The sequence below is a fragment of the Tachysurus fulvidraco genome, chromosome 26 (genome assembly GCF_022655615.1).
Source record: "Tachysurus fulvidraco isolate hzauxx_2018 chromosome 26, HZAU_PFXX_2.0, whole genome shotgun sequence".
NCBI classification, from domain to species: domain Eukaryota; kingdom Metazoa; phylum Chordata; class Actinopteri; order Siluriformes; family Bagridae; genus Tachysurus; species Tachysurus fulvidraco.
Window position 1 is genome coordinate 5,828,876 of NC_062543.1, and position 14,699 is coordinate 5,843,574.

Genomic DNA, 14,699 nt, shown 5'->3' on the forward strand with positions numbered 1-14,699 from the left:
TCGGGGTTCGATTCCCACCTGTTCTCCCCGTGTCTTGGGGGTTTCCTCCGGGTACTCCGGTTTCCTCCCCTGGTCCAAAGACATGTATGGTAGGTTGATTGGCGGTTGATTGGCGTCTCTGGAAAATTGTCCGTAGTGTCTGAGTGTGTGTGTGTGCCCTGCGATGGGTTGGCACTCCATCCAGGGTGTATCCTGCCTTGATGCCCGATGACGCCTGAGATAGGCACAGGCTGCCGTGACCCGAGGTAGTTCGGATAAGCGGTAGAAAATGAGTGAGTGAGAGTGAGAGAGTGTTATCATGCAGTCCTGTTGATTAGCTGCTATTATGGTTACATGTTTTCAAGTTTGGGAACTTAATGAAGAACGTCTTGGTTATAGCCAAGTGTAAGAATGGACATCACAGTTGACTGTAAACATTAGAGGACAGAGAAGACCGCCTGAAGAGATACTGTGTTTGGTGTTAAGGACGGAAAGTATGTTTATGGATCAACAGTTAGAAAGGGTGAGGTGGAATAACAGATAGAGTTCACCCACAGCAATTTACCAACAATGACTTTTTAATTAATTAAAGTATGGCATGTTGTGTTGTATGTTTATAATTATGTTGTGAAACGTCAACAGAACAAGTTCTTATTATTACGTGCCTTGTTATAACATATCTTATTACCTTATTATAACGTACCATCTATAAACGGTCGCTCTGTCACCAGCTTCCACTAATTATTCTCTCTTTTGAAGTTAACAAAATGGAAATATGCAGCATAAGACGTTACTGAAGAACTGAAAAGCGCAAATCCTTTTGTCGTGAAGAATTGCCCTGCAGCAGAAAACTTCCTTAGCTCAGTGCGCTCAGTGAATTAAGTCTTCTTTAAGGAAAGCATCACAGTTTATTGTGAAAAGATAACAAAATCCTTTTATTGCTAGTCTTACAAGCTGTGAATGATTTGTTTCTATAGCCAAAGAATTGTGTGCATGCGTGTGTGTGTGTGTGTGTGTGTGCGCACGCGGGAGCGCACGAGTATGTGTGGCTTGGCATGTTCAGTGTGCCAAGACTAGCTATATGCCAAGTATGCCAAGAGAAATGATGTTCTTTAGGCAGGAACTACTACATAAAAATAGAGAGTGAGAGAGAGAGAGAGAGAGAGAGAGAGAGAGAGAGAGAGAGAGAGAGAGAGAGAGAAAGAGAAATGCATACACACAGAGAAAGAGAGAGAGAGCTTGGCATTGACTGAGGTGTCATGAATGTGTTGAACAAAGATAGCATGAGTGTGGATATGTTGCGGCCAGAAAAGTCACCTCATGCTGTTTCAGCAACATGTGAACATGCAGGTTGTGGTTAAAGAACACGCACACACACAGACACACGCACGCACACGTTTGTATTAACATCACCACCACCCATTAACATTATTATTTATGCCTTTAATGATGTACCTACACCAATAACCTTTAATTCAAAGTGAAAGTCAAAAAAGCCATTTTAATTACGCGAACAAACAAACAAGTTCAGATATTCCTGAATGGGAACTATGTTATTTCTGTAATGTATCTAAAAAATCATTGCTCCGTTAATGAAACACTCACTCACTCTCACTCATTTTCTACCGCTTTATCCGAACTACCTCGGGTCACGGGGGTTAATGAAACATCTTAGTTAGAATTTTAATCATGTCCACATATTCAGGAAGGTGTCACATGCAAAATACTATTAAGAACAAGTGAAAGTGACGTGACATACGGCTAAGTACGGTGACCCATACCCAGAATTTGTTCTCTGCATTTAACCCATCCAAAGTGCACACACACAGCAGTGAACACACACACACACACCGTGAACACACACCCGGAGCAGTGGGCAGCCATTTATGCTGCGGCACCCGGGGAGCAGTTGGGGAGTTCGGTGCCTTGCTCAAGGGCATCTCAATCGTGGCATTGCTGGCCCAAGACTTGAACCCACAACCTTAGGGTTAGAGTCAGACTTTCTAACCATTAGGCTACGATCTGAACAATGAGGTGAACAGCTTTTTCCACATACATCTCTGCTCAGAAGTCACTATTTATTACTAGACATGAGATGTAATAGTTTCAGACAAACACATGCTTTCCTGAATAAATGGAGAGGATTCTGAATGAATGGGACTTGTCCTTATAGTGTATTTCATTAGACGAATTCAGCCATCAGCAATTAAAGAAACAATGGCATCCCCACTCCAAATGGCAGGCACTATAATTTAACCATTAGAGAGATGTGGTGCCGAATCAAAACAGCAGCGAGCCCATTTTTATCGAAATCATTTGGAGGAAATCATGCATGGCAGGCAATCCAGTCTCATTTAGCATGGTGTGTAAAAAGCAAGCTAGCCCAAGGCAAGAGTTAGTCAGAAACCAAATGAATGTGATGTCAAACATTTCATTGTCTCTCATTGTCTCGCACAGTGTCTGGTCTTGATTCCACAGGCAAGATCGATTCAGAATTTTGGATACAATCCCAAACAAACAATCCCAGGTTTCCTCTTACACCTCATTTCCCCCACTATCCCAAACTTAAACTGTGCAACTGTACTCCAGAGTAACATATGGTCAAGGGTGCACTTCTTGTATGTATAGAAATGACATATATTTTATCATTTAGCAGTGGGCCAGATCAGGAACATCCTAAAAAAGGTATGTGTCAAAGTCAACAACCAAGAAAAGATCTCACCTGAGTGAATACTGAGCTTTCAAAACAAGATATAAATCATCCTATGGACAAAGATCACTTCTGTAGCAAACTGACAGGAAAAGAAGGGTACTGGGAAAGAAAGGACCTTTAATGTGCCACCCAAGCAGCCAGAAAAGTAGTATTTAGTGCTGTAGAATAACAAAACTATTACTAAAAGTTAGGCAAGGTAGGTCAACTTTCAGGAGTCCAAGCGTGATTACGCACACCAAGGCCACATAAATGTGAAAACCTAAAACATCAGATGGAGAACCTGTAACACAGGCAAACAAAATGTGTGTATTCCAGTGCTTTACAAGTCTAATAAAAATCTGAAAAATAATTATTATTATTTTTAATTATATATTAAAAATAATTAATAATAAAAAATATTAAACAATAAATAATAAAAAAATTATTATTTTTCTTTCTAAAAAATATATGTAGCATATCTCTCCTAAAAACATTATTCATGTTTTTTATTTATCTATAGACATATATTCTGTAGATGTATATTCTAGATAGATAGATAGATAGATAGATAGATAGATAGATAGATAGATAGATAGATAGATAGATAGATAGATAGATAGATTTTGTTCAATTTAGATTTTGTGAAATTATGTTACATCAGTATAATATGAACATACTGAATATTTAATCAAGATATAGACAATGCTCCAAAAATTGTAAACAAACAAACAAATAAATAATAAGACTGACTATACTATCTATACTGTTTATATAAATCATCTCATATGTATAACTGGGAAATGATAATATTCCAGGTCTTCCATGCTAAAGAATTAAAACCGGGATATTTTTACGTGTTTTATTTTATGTTTTTTTATTTTTGTGCTGTGTTAAATCTAAAAAAAGGACACTCCTAATTCTCGCCATTTCAAAACAGAGGCCTTTATTGTATCGCAGTTAGGAGGCGATTTATGTTGCATTCTCTAAATATCACTGTTTCCTTTCTCGACCCACACTGTGTGGGCGATCTCGATCAACCTGATAATATGGAGCTAAGGATCTAGAAACACAATTCAAGAATCAGGAATTATTCCAAAGAAATTGCTAGAAACAGCACACAAGCTTAGGATTAACAGTCAAATACAAAGCTGGAACATAATGTCCATGTGAAACATCTGTGATTATGATGAACAGCCTTTTTAAATAAAAGAGGATGAAGCCTTTTTAACTACAACACGGTGCTTAATATTGCATCATCTACAACATTTTACAGTTTTTTTTTTTAGATATTTATTTCAGTCAATGAAAAGATGAGAGAAGAGAAGGTCTGAGACAAAGAGAAACTGTGAAACAGCATAAACAAAAAATGGAGTAAAGGACAGATAAATAAATGAAGAAAAACAACAGTAGGAGAGACAACGAGAGAGAGAGAGAGAGTGAGAGAGAGAGAGAGAGAGAGAGAGAGAGAGAGAGAGAGAATGATGGATAGAGTGAAAACAGCGAAAAAGAGATAATAAGCCGTAACCCCGCTGTGAATCCCCCTCCCTTTTTACCACAGACGGATTAAACCATCATGGACGGTTTAGAGGGGTGGACAGTCATCAGCTTTATATTATTATGACATATCACGTAAGTCTTTAAATCTTTAAACATTCGCATACACATTCTTTTAATAGAACATGACTCTACACCTTTAAAAAACATGCCCACAAGCATTAGGTCGTGTTCCACTAGAGATGATTTCAGTCAGGGTTTTTTTCCATCTCCCGTTTCACTTCATGGTTGGAGTGAACTCACTGAACCCATATGAGTTCATATATCTCACTGTCTGTGATACCACTCAGTTAGCCAGCATCCTCCTTCTTTTGTGGCACTGGATCCATTGGTCACTGTGTAGCTTTTTTGTTTCATGGATTTACTTTAATTGGTGTTTTCCATCCTTTTTTTTCACACATTTTCCGCATAAATAAAATGGCTTATATGTAGAGCTTGAGGAACACGAGAAGCAGCAGTGTTGTAAAATAACAATGAACTGCTTTTTCTTCAAAAACAAACTTGCACACTGATTAGAACTGTGTAATGCGTTTACATAGATCGATTTATAAGCTATATACAGCTATTATCACTGCTTGTCAGAATTAAAATAAAGGAAACTGCTAAACACCCATAAAAGACAAACTACAAGCAAATGAAAAAAAAAAATCGTTCAAATGTGTTAGCAAAAAAATATGCATTCTGTGTGGTGAGAAAATTAACTAACTGGCTAGTTTGGTTTTTAGCAAATTTGCAAGGTTTAACTTCAACTCGTTTCAGTGTTACGGTGTTTTTTCCCCCACAGATAAAAAAAAAAAGTAAAGCAGGTTTGTTACTAATTTTTAGGTAACATTTCACAAAAGCCTTAATTACTGTTGAAATAGATTATTCTCTACAATGATTGTTTTATTGTTAAGAATATTTATTCATTTATCTTGAACGTTCCTAAAAGGAAAACATTCAACTGAAATAAAAAAAAAGAATCCTTAAAAAATGTATTTATTTATTGTTTGTTTGTTTATTTGTTTGTTTGTTTGTTTGTCATCTATTTTAATTCCTGTATATTGATTACAAGAATTGTTTAAGTTCCTGGTGTGTTTCTTTTCTGTGAACTGCTATTTGAGGTAAAGTTTGTTGTCTGAATGCAGACTAATGCTTTAAAAAAAAGCATGCAAGGAATGTAGTGATATCCCGCTCACAGCAAAATAAAAGCATGAAAGGTGACATGTCTTTGTAATACGTCTTTGAGTCTTCATTCATAATTTTAGTTGGTTAGCAACAGTGTTCTGTCATTTTGTGTTAGCACATCTGAGGAAAATGCTAACTTCTGACACTTTTGCCACAGGTTTTTTTCTGTCTTTCTGCTTATATATAAAAGAGAAAACAGCTATACACTAGCTAGCTAAATCTGTGTGTGTGTGTGTGTGTGTGTGTGTGTGTGTGTGTGTGTGTGTGTGTGTGTGTGTGTGAGTGAGTGAGTCGTGGCCTACTGCTTAGATACTCAGCTATTCAGCAGTTTCATGCCTGTCCACTTATACTGACAGAAGTCTGAAGGCATTGATCAGAAGATAAGTGTTTGAATGTGTCAGCGTGATTCACAGAAAAGCCATAAGGTACCCCTACAGTTAGGTTTAGTTCCTCTACATCATCTGAATATCCTGGGGGCCAAGTGGATCCACCACCTTTAGTGACAAATTGTAAATACTGGCTAAGAACAGGAATTTTTCAAAATAAAAAATACTTCAAAATATAAATAAAGGGCAAGAAAAGGAAGGCAAATTAGATGCAAAAATACATAAAATGTAATTTCCATTAAACGCCAAGCTCTGTCAGACCACACAGAGGCCTGTCAGGCTTCATTTGCGAATCAGTGACAAATCAGAGCATTTGGTGACACTGAGGTTGGATACGGTGACGTTTATAGCGAGAGAGAAGAACAAGAACAAGACAGAGAAATACAAATGAACAGAGGTGATGGAGAATTAATGAGGCAGGCTGCCAGAGTGAACGTGTACACTTTGTGTGTGTGTGTACTTGTAAAGTCACTGCTTTATTATGCTCCACTTCAAAGTCTGAATGATGAGAAAATAAAAACTGCACTCGGCTTATTGCCCAGGCTACAAGAAAGAAATGAATGAAAAAATGCATGTGTGGAGACTCCACGGTGACAAGCTCAAACATTCAAGAAGCTGTCCAGTGCCACACCAGGGCCACAAGCCTACAGTCCCTGGCTGTCACAAGTAACACAACATTGTATATAAATGATAAATTATATCTAAAGTGTTTTGATTCTTTGTGTTACACTTCGTTGTCTTTCGCTGCTTTCTCCACAGCAGAAGGGAATCCTGTATCATGATGTCATGAGAAAGATGCACACTTGCATCACTAGTGCACTGGAACTAATTAGATCTCCGGTAACTCAGTCTAAGAGTGGTCTTCATCTTCAGAATGACTGGCAGTGTGTGGCTTATCTTTCCATAACATATATTTACATATATTCTCTGTAACATATCTCATTTCTGTGGTGTTTGGCTTTAACATACAATTCTAGCATCTACTTACAGTTCATTCTAGAAACAATAACAATAAAAAATTGTGCACTTCTGAAACTGGGACATTTTCCACACAGGGGCAAGATCACACTTGAGGGCATTGGCTAGAGATGCACCAAGCTCATGTATCATCTTTCTTTCAAATATGTACAGCCCTAAAGAATATTAAGTTTTCCTTAGTATGTTATATACATTTCATGTTATCATTTAAGTTCCATATTTAAAATTTGGCAATAATTCTGTTGTTGCTCAGAGGTCAGAAACCTCAGATTTATGATATTCACCAATCGGTGTCTGTGTCTTTTATCTTATTTAGACTATGGCCTGCTGTATAAGTATTAATGCATGGTTATGTAACTGGTACTATTCCTATTCAGTGCACATAGTATTTATTACCCACTCATCTACTGACTAAATCCTGAATGTCATCATTAACTTTCTCTTTATTTGTTCATGAACTTATGACCTGCAAACTTAGAGCCTAACCTGTTTTTATACTGATATCTATCCGTCTTAAGCTGTGATTTACTTAAGTTAAATGAGCTTTGAAATTCTTGTTTAACCAGAACTGGTTAGATCTGGTTAGATCTGGTTAGATCTTAACGAAAGGAGTAATAATAGGGGAATTTGAAGAACCATCCCAAGGTCTTAAGTGCATTTCTTCAACCTCACACACGCGCTCATACACACACACATTTACATTTATGGCATTTAGCAGACACCCTTATCCAGAGTGACTTACAGCTGAGCAATTGAGGGTTAAGGGCCTTGCTCAGGGGCCCAGCTTTGTGGACCTGGAATTCGAACTCGTGACCTTCCGATCAGTAGCCCAACACCTTAACCACTGAGCTACCACATCTCACTCACACACACACACACACACACACACACACACACACACACACACACACACACACACACACACACACACACACACACACACACACACACACACACACACACACACACACACAGAATCATACACGCGTGGTCACATGTACTCACATATACAGACACATGCTTACTTCTCACTTCAACAGTGTTGCCAAGGTCAGTGGAATGTTCCGGTTTAATGATTGTATAGAGATACTGCACATGCAGGACATAGCAATGATCTGAGCAGGAATCGTGCTGACTAAGTATTGCATGCACACCGCACTGAGCCGTACGTTGTGCTCTCGATTTCAAGGAAACGCTCACTCAGAGATTACATAACAAACACTCTTCCTCTCGTTCCATCACTATTCATTACTGATCGGCAAACTTCAACAAATATCTCATTTCCCTCTCTTCTCCACCTCTATCTTTTTCTTTTCTATATTCTTTGTGTCTTCTTGTGGTCCTCACTTTGGGGGCTAAATAGTTCAGTATCACACTTTTAGAACTGTTGGAGTACTGAAGGATGTGGAACATTGATCAATGGTTTTGGAGGTCAATAATTCTTTTAAAAATATCTAGATATTTTGGATAAATTCCCTTTTTAGAATTGCAACATGACCTTTGGTGTTAGCTTGTCAGGAGTCAGCTGATGCATAACGGCATAGGAGACACTTTCCATCCACGGAGTAAGAATGCATGGTCAAGAGCCATATCTGTGCACCAAGTAATTGGAGTTTATCAGTGCAGTGAGGTCTGATCAGAAGTGTTCCATGGTGCTGGGTTACATGGTGGTGCAGGTTACTTCATTCACAGCTCATGCTAAAAGGAAGTTTAAGTTTAAGTTTGAGTTTAATGGTGGGTATCATTGCTAAAAAGCTGTTGAGCTTGAGATTGGTTTTGCGCTTATGCTTATAATTGTCTGTAAGGTTCCCAGACCAGCGGAAACTTACAGTGAAGCACTAAAAATATACCACAATTTAATTCCTGAAGCCTGTAACATCTCTTACTGCAATGTGAGAAGATTTAGAACTAAGCGAAGCTTCTGAGGAAACCTTACAAATCATCCATCTGGTGTATAAGATGACGCAAACAGCCTGATTTTCTCTGTATTTTTACTTTATCGTGAAGAGACAGTTCTGTGATTACAGAGAGAGAGAGAGAGAGAGAGAGAGAGAGAGAGAGAGAGAGAGAGAGAGAGAGAGAGAGAAAATATACTCTATGCAAAAATAAATAGAGAATGGACAATGTCTAAATCAAGGTTCCTGAATCAATTCTGTTAATCCTGGTAATTTACTCCACAGTAAATATGGTGTCTGTAAGATAAGTACCTTGGTCTGCAAGATAACTGTACAAATGATATAATGTTTAATGTCTGTGATTTGTACCGCGGAACTAGTCGCTCACAAGGAACAGGCTTAATATGGAGAGTTATTGGTTTGAAGCCCAGTTTAAGCACCAAGAGATGCTGAGTTAGTATATGAAAGCTGGCATCTTTTCCCTGCTCTGACCACAGAATGCTGCAGCTGATGATTTGAAGCATACAAATGTGTTACAGTCCATAATGCAGTTTTTCCACTCGATAGTGAACAGGTGGCTTTTATGTGTCGTATGATACAATTACAGTAAAAATATACAGAGTGTCGAATGTTATGCAAGGCAAGCTGGACTCATGCTACAGATGAAGAGGCTGTAGTTTATACACCAGTCAGTGATAAAGGTCTAAAAGAAACATAGATGATACGAAAGGCTAGAGAGACAAGCCACAGTGACATCGTCAGCCAAGTGTGACAGTGGGAGGTCACACCTTCAAAGAACTTGACCCTTCATCGCAGTTGCTTTCTATGGTGAATGAATCTGCAACCATGTGGCAATCTTTCAACCCACTGCTGTGATGTCATCCTGCATTTGGTAGACTGATGGACTCTATGATGCGCATGCTATTTTAGAAAGGCATGTCCTGTTTGTGGATCAGATCCATATAATATGGCCATGCCTCAATCCTCAAGCACGTTAAAATGCTCTCTTCGAGCCTTCAAGCATGGCATCAACCTTCAAAATACATTAAAGGCAGATTCCAACACTCTGATAGTGATGGAACAAACTTTTCCATCTGAATCACAGGATGCCTTCAAACCAGGAATGAAGACTTCTTTACTAATGAGCACAATTCTATCTTGAACCCAGGATTTGTACTGTTCTTGTTGCTGTACGATGTTGTCATCCTAACTCCTCTCTAACAGGAGGAACAGATTATTCCAGGTCAGGGACAGGGAGTGGTTTAAATGGTTAATTAATCTGTTAATATTTCAGAAAATTCAGAACCGACGGAATTCATAAGAAAATATCGAAGGCGGTTGTAAACATAGAAATTGGTTAGAATTCCATCTTGCTGTTTAATTCAAATAACAGTGATTGTTTAACAGCCTTGTTGCCTGGAAATGATAGAAGCAAATAACATTTCATGAGCTCTGTAACCACAGCAGTTCAGTCACAGATCACATGATGCTTCGAGCCATACGGCTACTACAATCGCTTATTACGTTGTACCAGAGTGTTATACATGAGCTGAAACTTTGTACGAAAAAACAAGAACATTCTGAATTTATTCAGAGTCCAAACATCCAACTTGTCCTACATGTGATTCCATTGAGCCTTTTGGTCAGCATGCGTTAAGGCAGAACACAGAAGGAAAATATTTGCATGGAAAATATGGTGGCAGGTTATGAAGCACTGCCACAGTGACAAGACGGACTACTCTAAAGACAGAAGAAAACTTTTCCAAAGTTTATCATAGAACCTTATTTCCTGAAGTACAAACCAAACAATGCTTTCAAGCAGGGTTTCTCATACATTTTACAGCCACGGATGTAAAATAAATGTCACAGAGATCTCTGAACATCAGAACATAACCATCTAGTCAATCTATTCAGAAACAATTCAAATACAAGCCAGTGAGATTTTTATTCCTAAAATTTCCACGGAAATACTTATTATTTACCAGCCTATACAAAAAAATAATCAGACACGTAAACTGTTTATTGTATATGGAAAACAAAACCAATTGGAGTTTTCCAACTGTGCCTGAATGTTTCCAACCGTGCTTGAGAAACTGGGTTTTTCCATTATTCCCTGATTCAAAGGAAGCCTAAAATGTTCTAGAAACATGCCTACTTTTTTTTTTTAAAGCGTTCCAAGTAGCATTAACCTTGTGAAGAAAAGTGCAAATCACAAATCCCTTTCTGCAGTGGCTCATTTTCTACAGTCTACCTTACATAAGGAATAAAACCTCACGAGGTGTGCTGTTAGAGGAAAATGGAATGAATGCTGAGATTGCTGTGATATCGACTACCCTGATGTTGATCAGTTGTTGATAACAGCAATGTGTACATCTGACTGTTACAAAGCACTAGAACTGGAGACTCCTTCCATAAATGTTACATAAACATCTCCATACACGCTTTTCAAATCCTGTTTACGTCGAACATCTAGCAAATAAGTAGAAGCTGATACAGTAACGTATACCTTTTAGACACCTTCTGACCAAACAGAATTGAAAATCCAGCAGATTCAGTTTCACTACCACCACATCTACCACATCTACTCATCCCATTAAGTAACACTTGCTACTGACAGAGGATGGCAGTCCTCAGCTGAAATGATGCTTCTGATGTCATCAAACTACAGATTAAAAGCTGACGTGTGAACTTACGGTCCAAACTGTCTTTCTGACCATGGAAGAGCACTGAATACCAATATGTGGCACATTAAGATGTTTTTCTGTACTCCCAAACTAACTCTTTATTTCCAATGATGAAGACTAGTGTGAAGTCAAGAGGAAAGGCCCAGGCACAGTCCTGGAGCACAGTCAATGATTGACAAGGCAGTAAGATTAGCAAGAATGGGAGTGAGTGGCATTGAGTGAAGTCTTATGGTTATACAATGCACAAAGCATGTCTTTGTGACTATTGATCAGTCCAGGTGATTCACCAGAAGGAGTGGTGGATAACACCAGAAAGTGGACTAAGGTTCACATATAAGCCCAATAAAATTCCCGTTGTGGGTTTAATTTGTTGTTTCTCATATGGAATAGAAACCTCAAAAAATTTAGACATGAACTTGAGACTAATATAGCCAACAAGTCCAGAAGTCGAGCTGCAATAGCACCTTGAAGACGATAATGTTCCCAATAACAATACCCTGAAGTGTATTGTTCGTGTTATACCAAAACTCTTCTTTTTTTATTAATTAACAAACATGTCATACTTTTTATCCATTTATAGTTATATGGACATCCCAAAACAAGTCATATCCTGATATCACTTATATTACCTATAATTAATCGTTCCCTCATCATCCCTCATCAAGTTAATAAGACAAAAATAAAATCTCATTTCTAAAAGTTCATTAATAGGAACTAATTTATCTTAATTGATCTATTTATTAAATTTACTGTTGCAAAGCAAGTGTTTTTACGCTAATAAATGTCTCCTTACAGAAAACCTCACCTTTTCATCAATTACACCTTGTTGATTTTAATGTATATGTTTAGGTGCAGCTTTAACAGGTTTAAGTGCCTGCGTTAATTATTTCTATAGAAACGACAGCTTGTTTACATAAACGATGCAGCCGGAAGTACTGTTATTGACAATTAAGATCTCATAACCAAGAATCGAGCTGTATAGCATGCTACAACATTGTTGTTGTTACTGTTATTGTTATTAGTATTGTTATTATTATATAATAATCAAATCACTGGTTCATTATTTTAACAGATAATGACACATCATGAAGGATAATGAAGTTAAAAGGGGTAATGAAGTTAATGGGGTAATGAAGTTAATGGGGTAATGAAGTTAATGGGGTAATGAATAAAAAGGGGTAATAAATAAAAAGGGGTAATGAAGTATTAAAGGGGTATTGAAATTAAAGGGATAAGGAATAAAAAGGGGTAATGAATAAAAAGGGGTAATGAAGTTAAAGGGATAATGAATAAAAAGAGGTAATAAATAAAAAGGGGTAATGAAGTTAAAAGGGTAATGAAGTTAAAGGGGTAATGAATAAAAAAGGGTAATGGAGTTAATGGGGTAATGAATAAAAAGGGGTAATGAATAAAAAGGGGTAATGTATAAAAAGGGGGTAATTAAGTTAAAGGGGTAATGAATAAAAAGGGGGTAATGTATAAAAAGGGGTAATGAAGTTAAAGGGGTAATGAATTAAAAAGAGTAATGAATAAAAAGGGGTAATGAAGTTAAAGGGGTTATGTATAAAAAGGGGTAATGAATAAAAAAGGGTAATGAAGTTAAAGGGGTAATGTATAAAAGGGGGTAATGTATAAAAGGGGTAATGAATAAAAATGGGTAATGAAGTTAAAGGGGTAATGAATAAAAAGGGGTAATGAAGTTAAAGGGGTAATGATTAAAAAAGGGGTAATGATTAAAAAAGGGGTAATGTATAAAAAGGGGTAATAAATAAAAAAGGGGTAATGTATAAAAAAGGGTAATGAAGTTAAAGGGGTAATGTATAAAAAGGGGTAATGTATAAAAAGGGGTCATGAATAAAAAAGGGTAATGAAGTTAAAGGGGTTATGTATAAAAAGGGGTAATGAAGTTAAAGGGGTTATGTATAAAAAGGGGTAATGAATAAAAAGGGGTAATGAATAAAAAGGGGTAATGAAGTTAAAGGGGTAATGAATAAAAAGGGGTAATGAATAAAAAGGGGTAATGAAGTTAAAGGGGTAATGTATAAAAAGGGGTAATGAATAAAAAGGGGTAATGAAGTTAAAGGGGTAATGTATAAAAAGGGGTAATGAATAAAAAGGGGTAATGAAGTTAAAGGGGTAATAAATAAAAAGGGTTTCACGCCCAGAGGCGCATAATTGTGTGAATTCCGCGTGTCTGTATAATAACCGGTCTGATCCCGGCTTGCCTTTGGGGAACAGTTAGCTATCGGCTAGCTACCAAAGTAGCGTGAACGCTCGCGCATCAACGTGTCCTCTGTGATCATAAAGCGAGGAGAAATCACGGCTTACCTCTATTTTATCGACGCTGCGCGCGCAACCGACCACCTTCATGCCCTGTTGGACGAGCGCGCGCGCGACAGCTGCTCCGATCCCGACAGACGCGCCGGTCACGAGCGCCACTCTGCCTTTCCACCGCTCCATCGGAGAGCTGAACCGGGCCGAGGATTTGTCCAGATTACTTTAGAAGCGGTTATCAAAGCAAAGCTCGTGTCCAGTTAAAGTGCGGTGACCGTATCAGAGCCGTGACTGATCCTCTGTCCGTGTCTCAGTCAGACGCGCTGATAAAAACGCCCCGTGAACACAGGATTAAATATTACACCACACACAAAACCACACACAACACTTGGGTTGGTGTCGCCGCCCACACTTTTTTTTTCTTTTTCTAAAGCGTTGAGTGGAAATTGATATACTTCAGTAACATTATAGCTTTAATACAATATTAAAAAAAAAACACCTGGAGATTCTGTTAGGTCATATAAAGCCTCTCAGAACATCTGGAGAAATAATAAATGGCACAGAATATCTTTATTTTCTCTTCCAAAATATTAATGGTTATTTTAAGTAGATATACAGCGCCATCTAGCGGCTGATTAACAGGCTGTACAATTAAAATGACAGCATTTAAAAAAAATCTATTCTATTCTATTTTATTATAAGAAGATTTACAACTTGTCCTCTAAGCATCAATGGTCGTGCTTGTTCTGCTGATAAAGAGGTAAGAAAATAAGAGTTTTCTGTAAATATGATGTGGTGGCCTAGTGGTTATGGTGTTGGGCTACCAATCGGAAGGTTGTGTGTTCGATCCCAGGTCCACCAAGCTGCCACTGTTAGGCCCCTGAGCAAGGCCCTCAGTTGTATAAAAATGAAATAATGAAAGTCGCTCTGGATAAGGGCATCTGCCAAATGATGGAAATGGAAATAAATACACCAAAGTAATACAATGTATGACCAGAAATATATGGACACCTGAGGATTTCTTGAAGCTTACTTTTTGCATAGGAGTAACGTCATAGTGGAGCAGATTTGGGCTTCTTTGTTCCAATGA

At 37.8% G+C, this 14,699-nt stretch overlaps 1 protein-coding gene across 1 annotated transcript in view; it reads right to left on the minus strand.

Annotated features, from left to right (window-relative positions):
• dhrs11a (dehydrogenase/reductase 11a) overlaps positions 1 to 13,976 on the minus strand; it is a 29,513-nt gene extending 15,537 nt beyond the window's left edge. The window contains exon 1 of the mRNA XM_027132843.2: positions 13,664 to 13,976. Within this exon, the coding sequence (XP_026988644.1) occupies positions 13,664 to 13,795 (132 nt within the window). The 5' untranslated portion in view covers positions 13,796 to 13,976. The remainder of the gene's footprint in view (positions 1 to 13,663) is intronic.
• Positions 13,977 to 14,699: the final 723 nt, after the last annotated feature.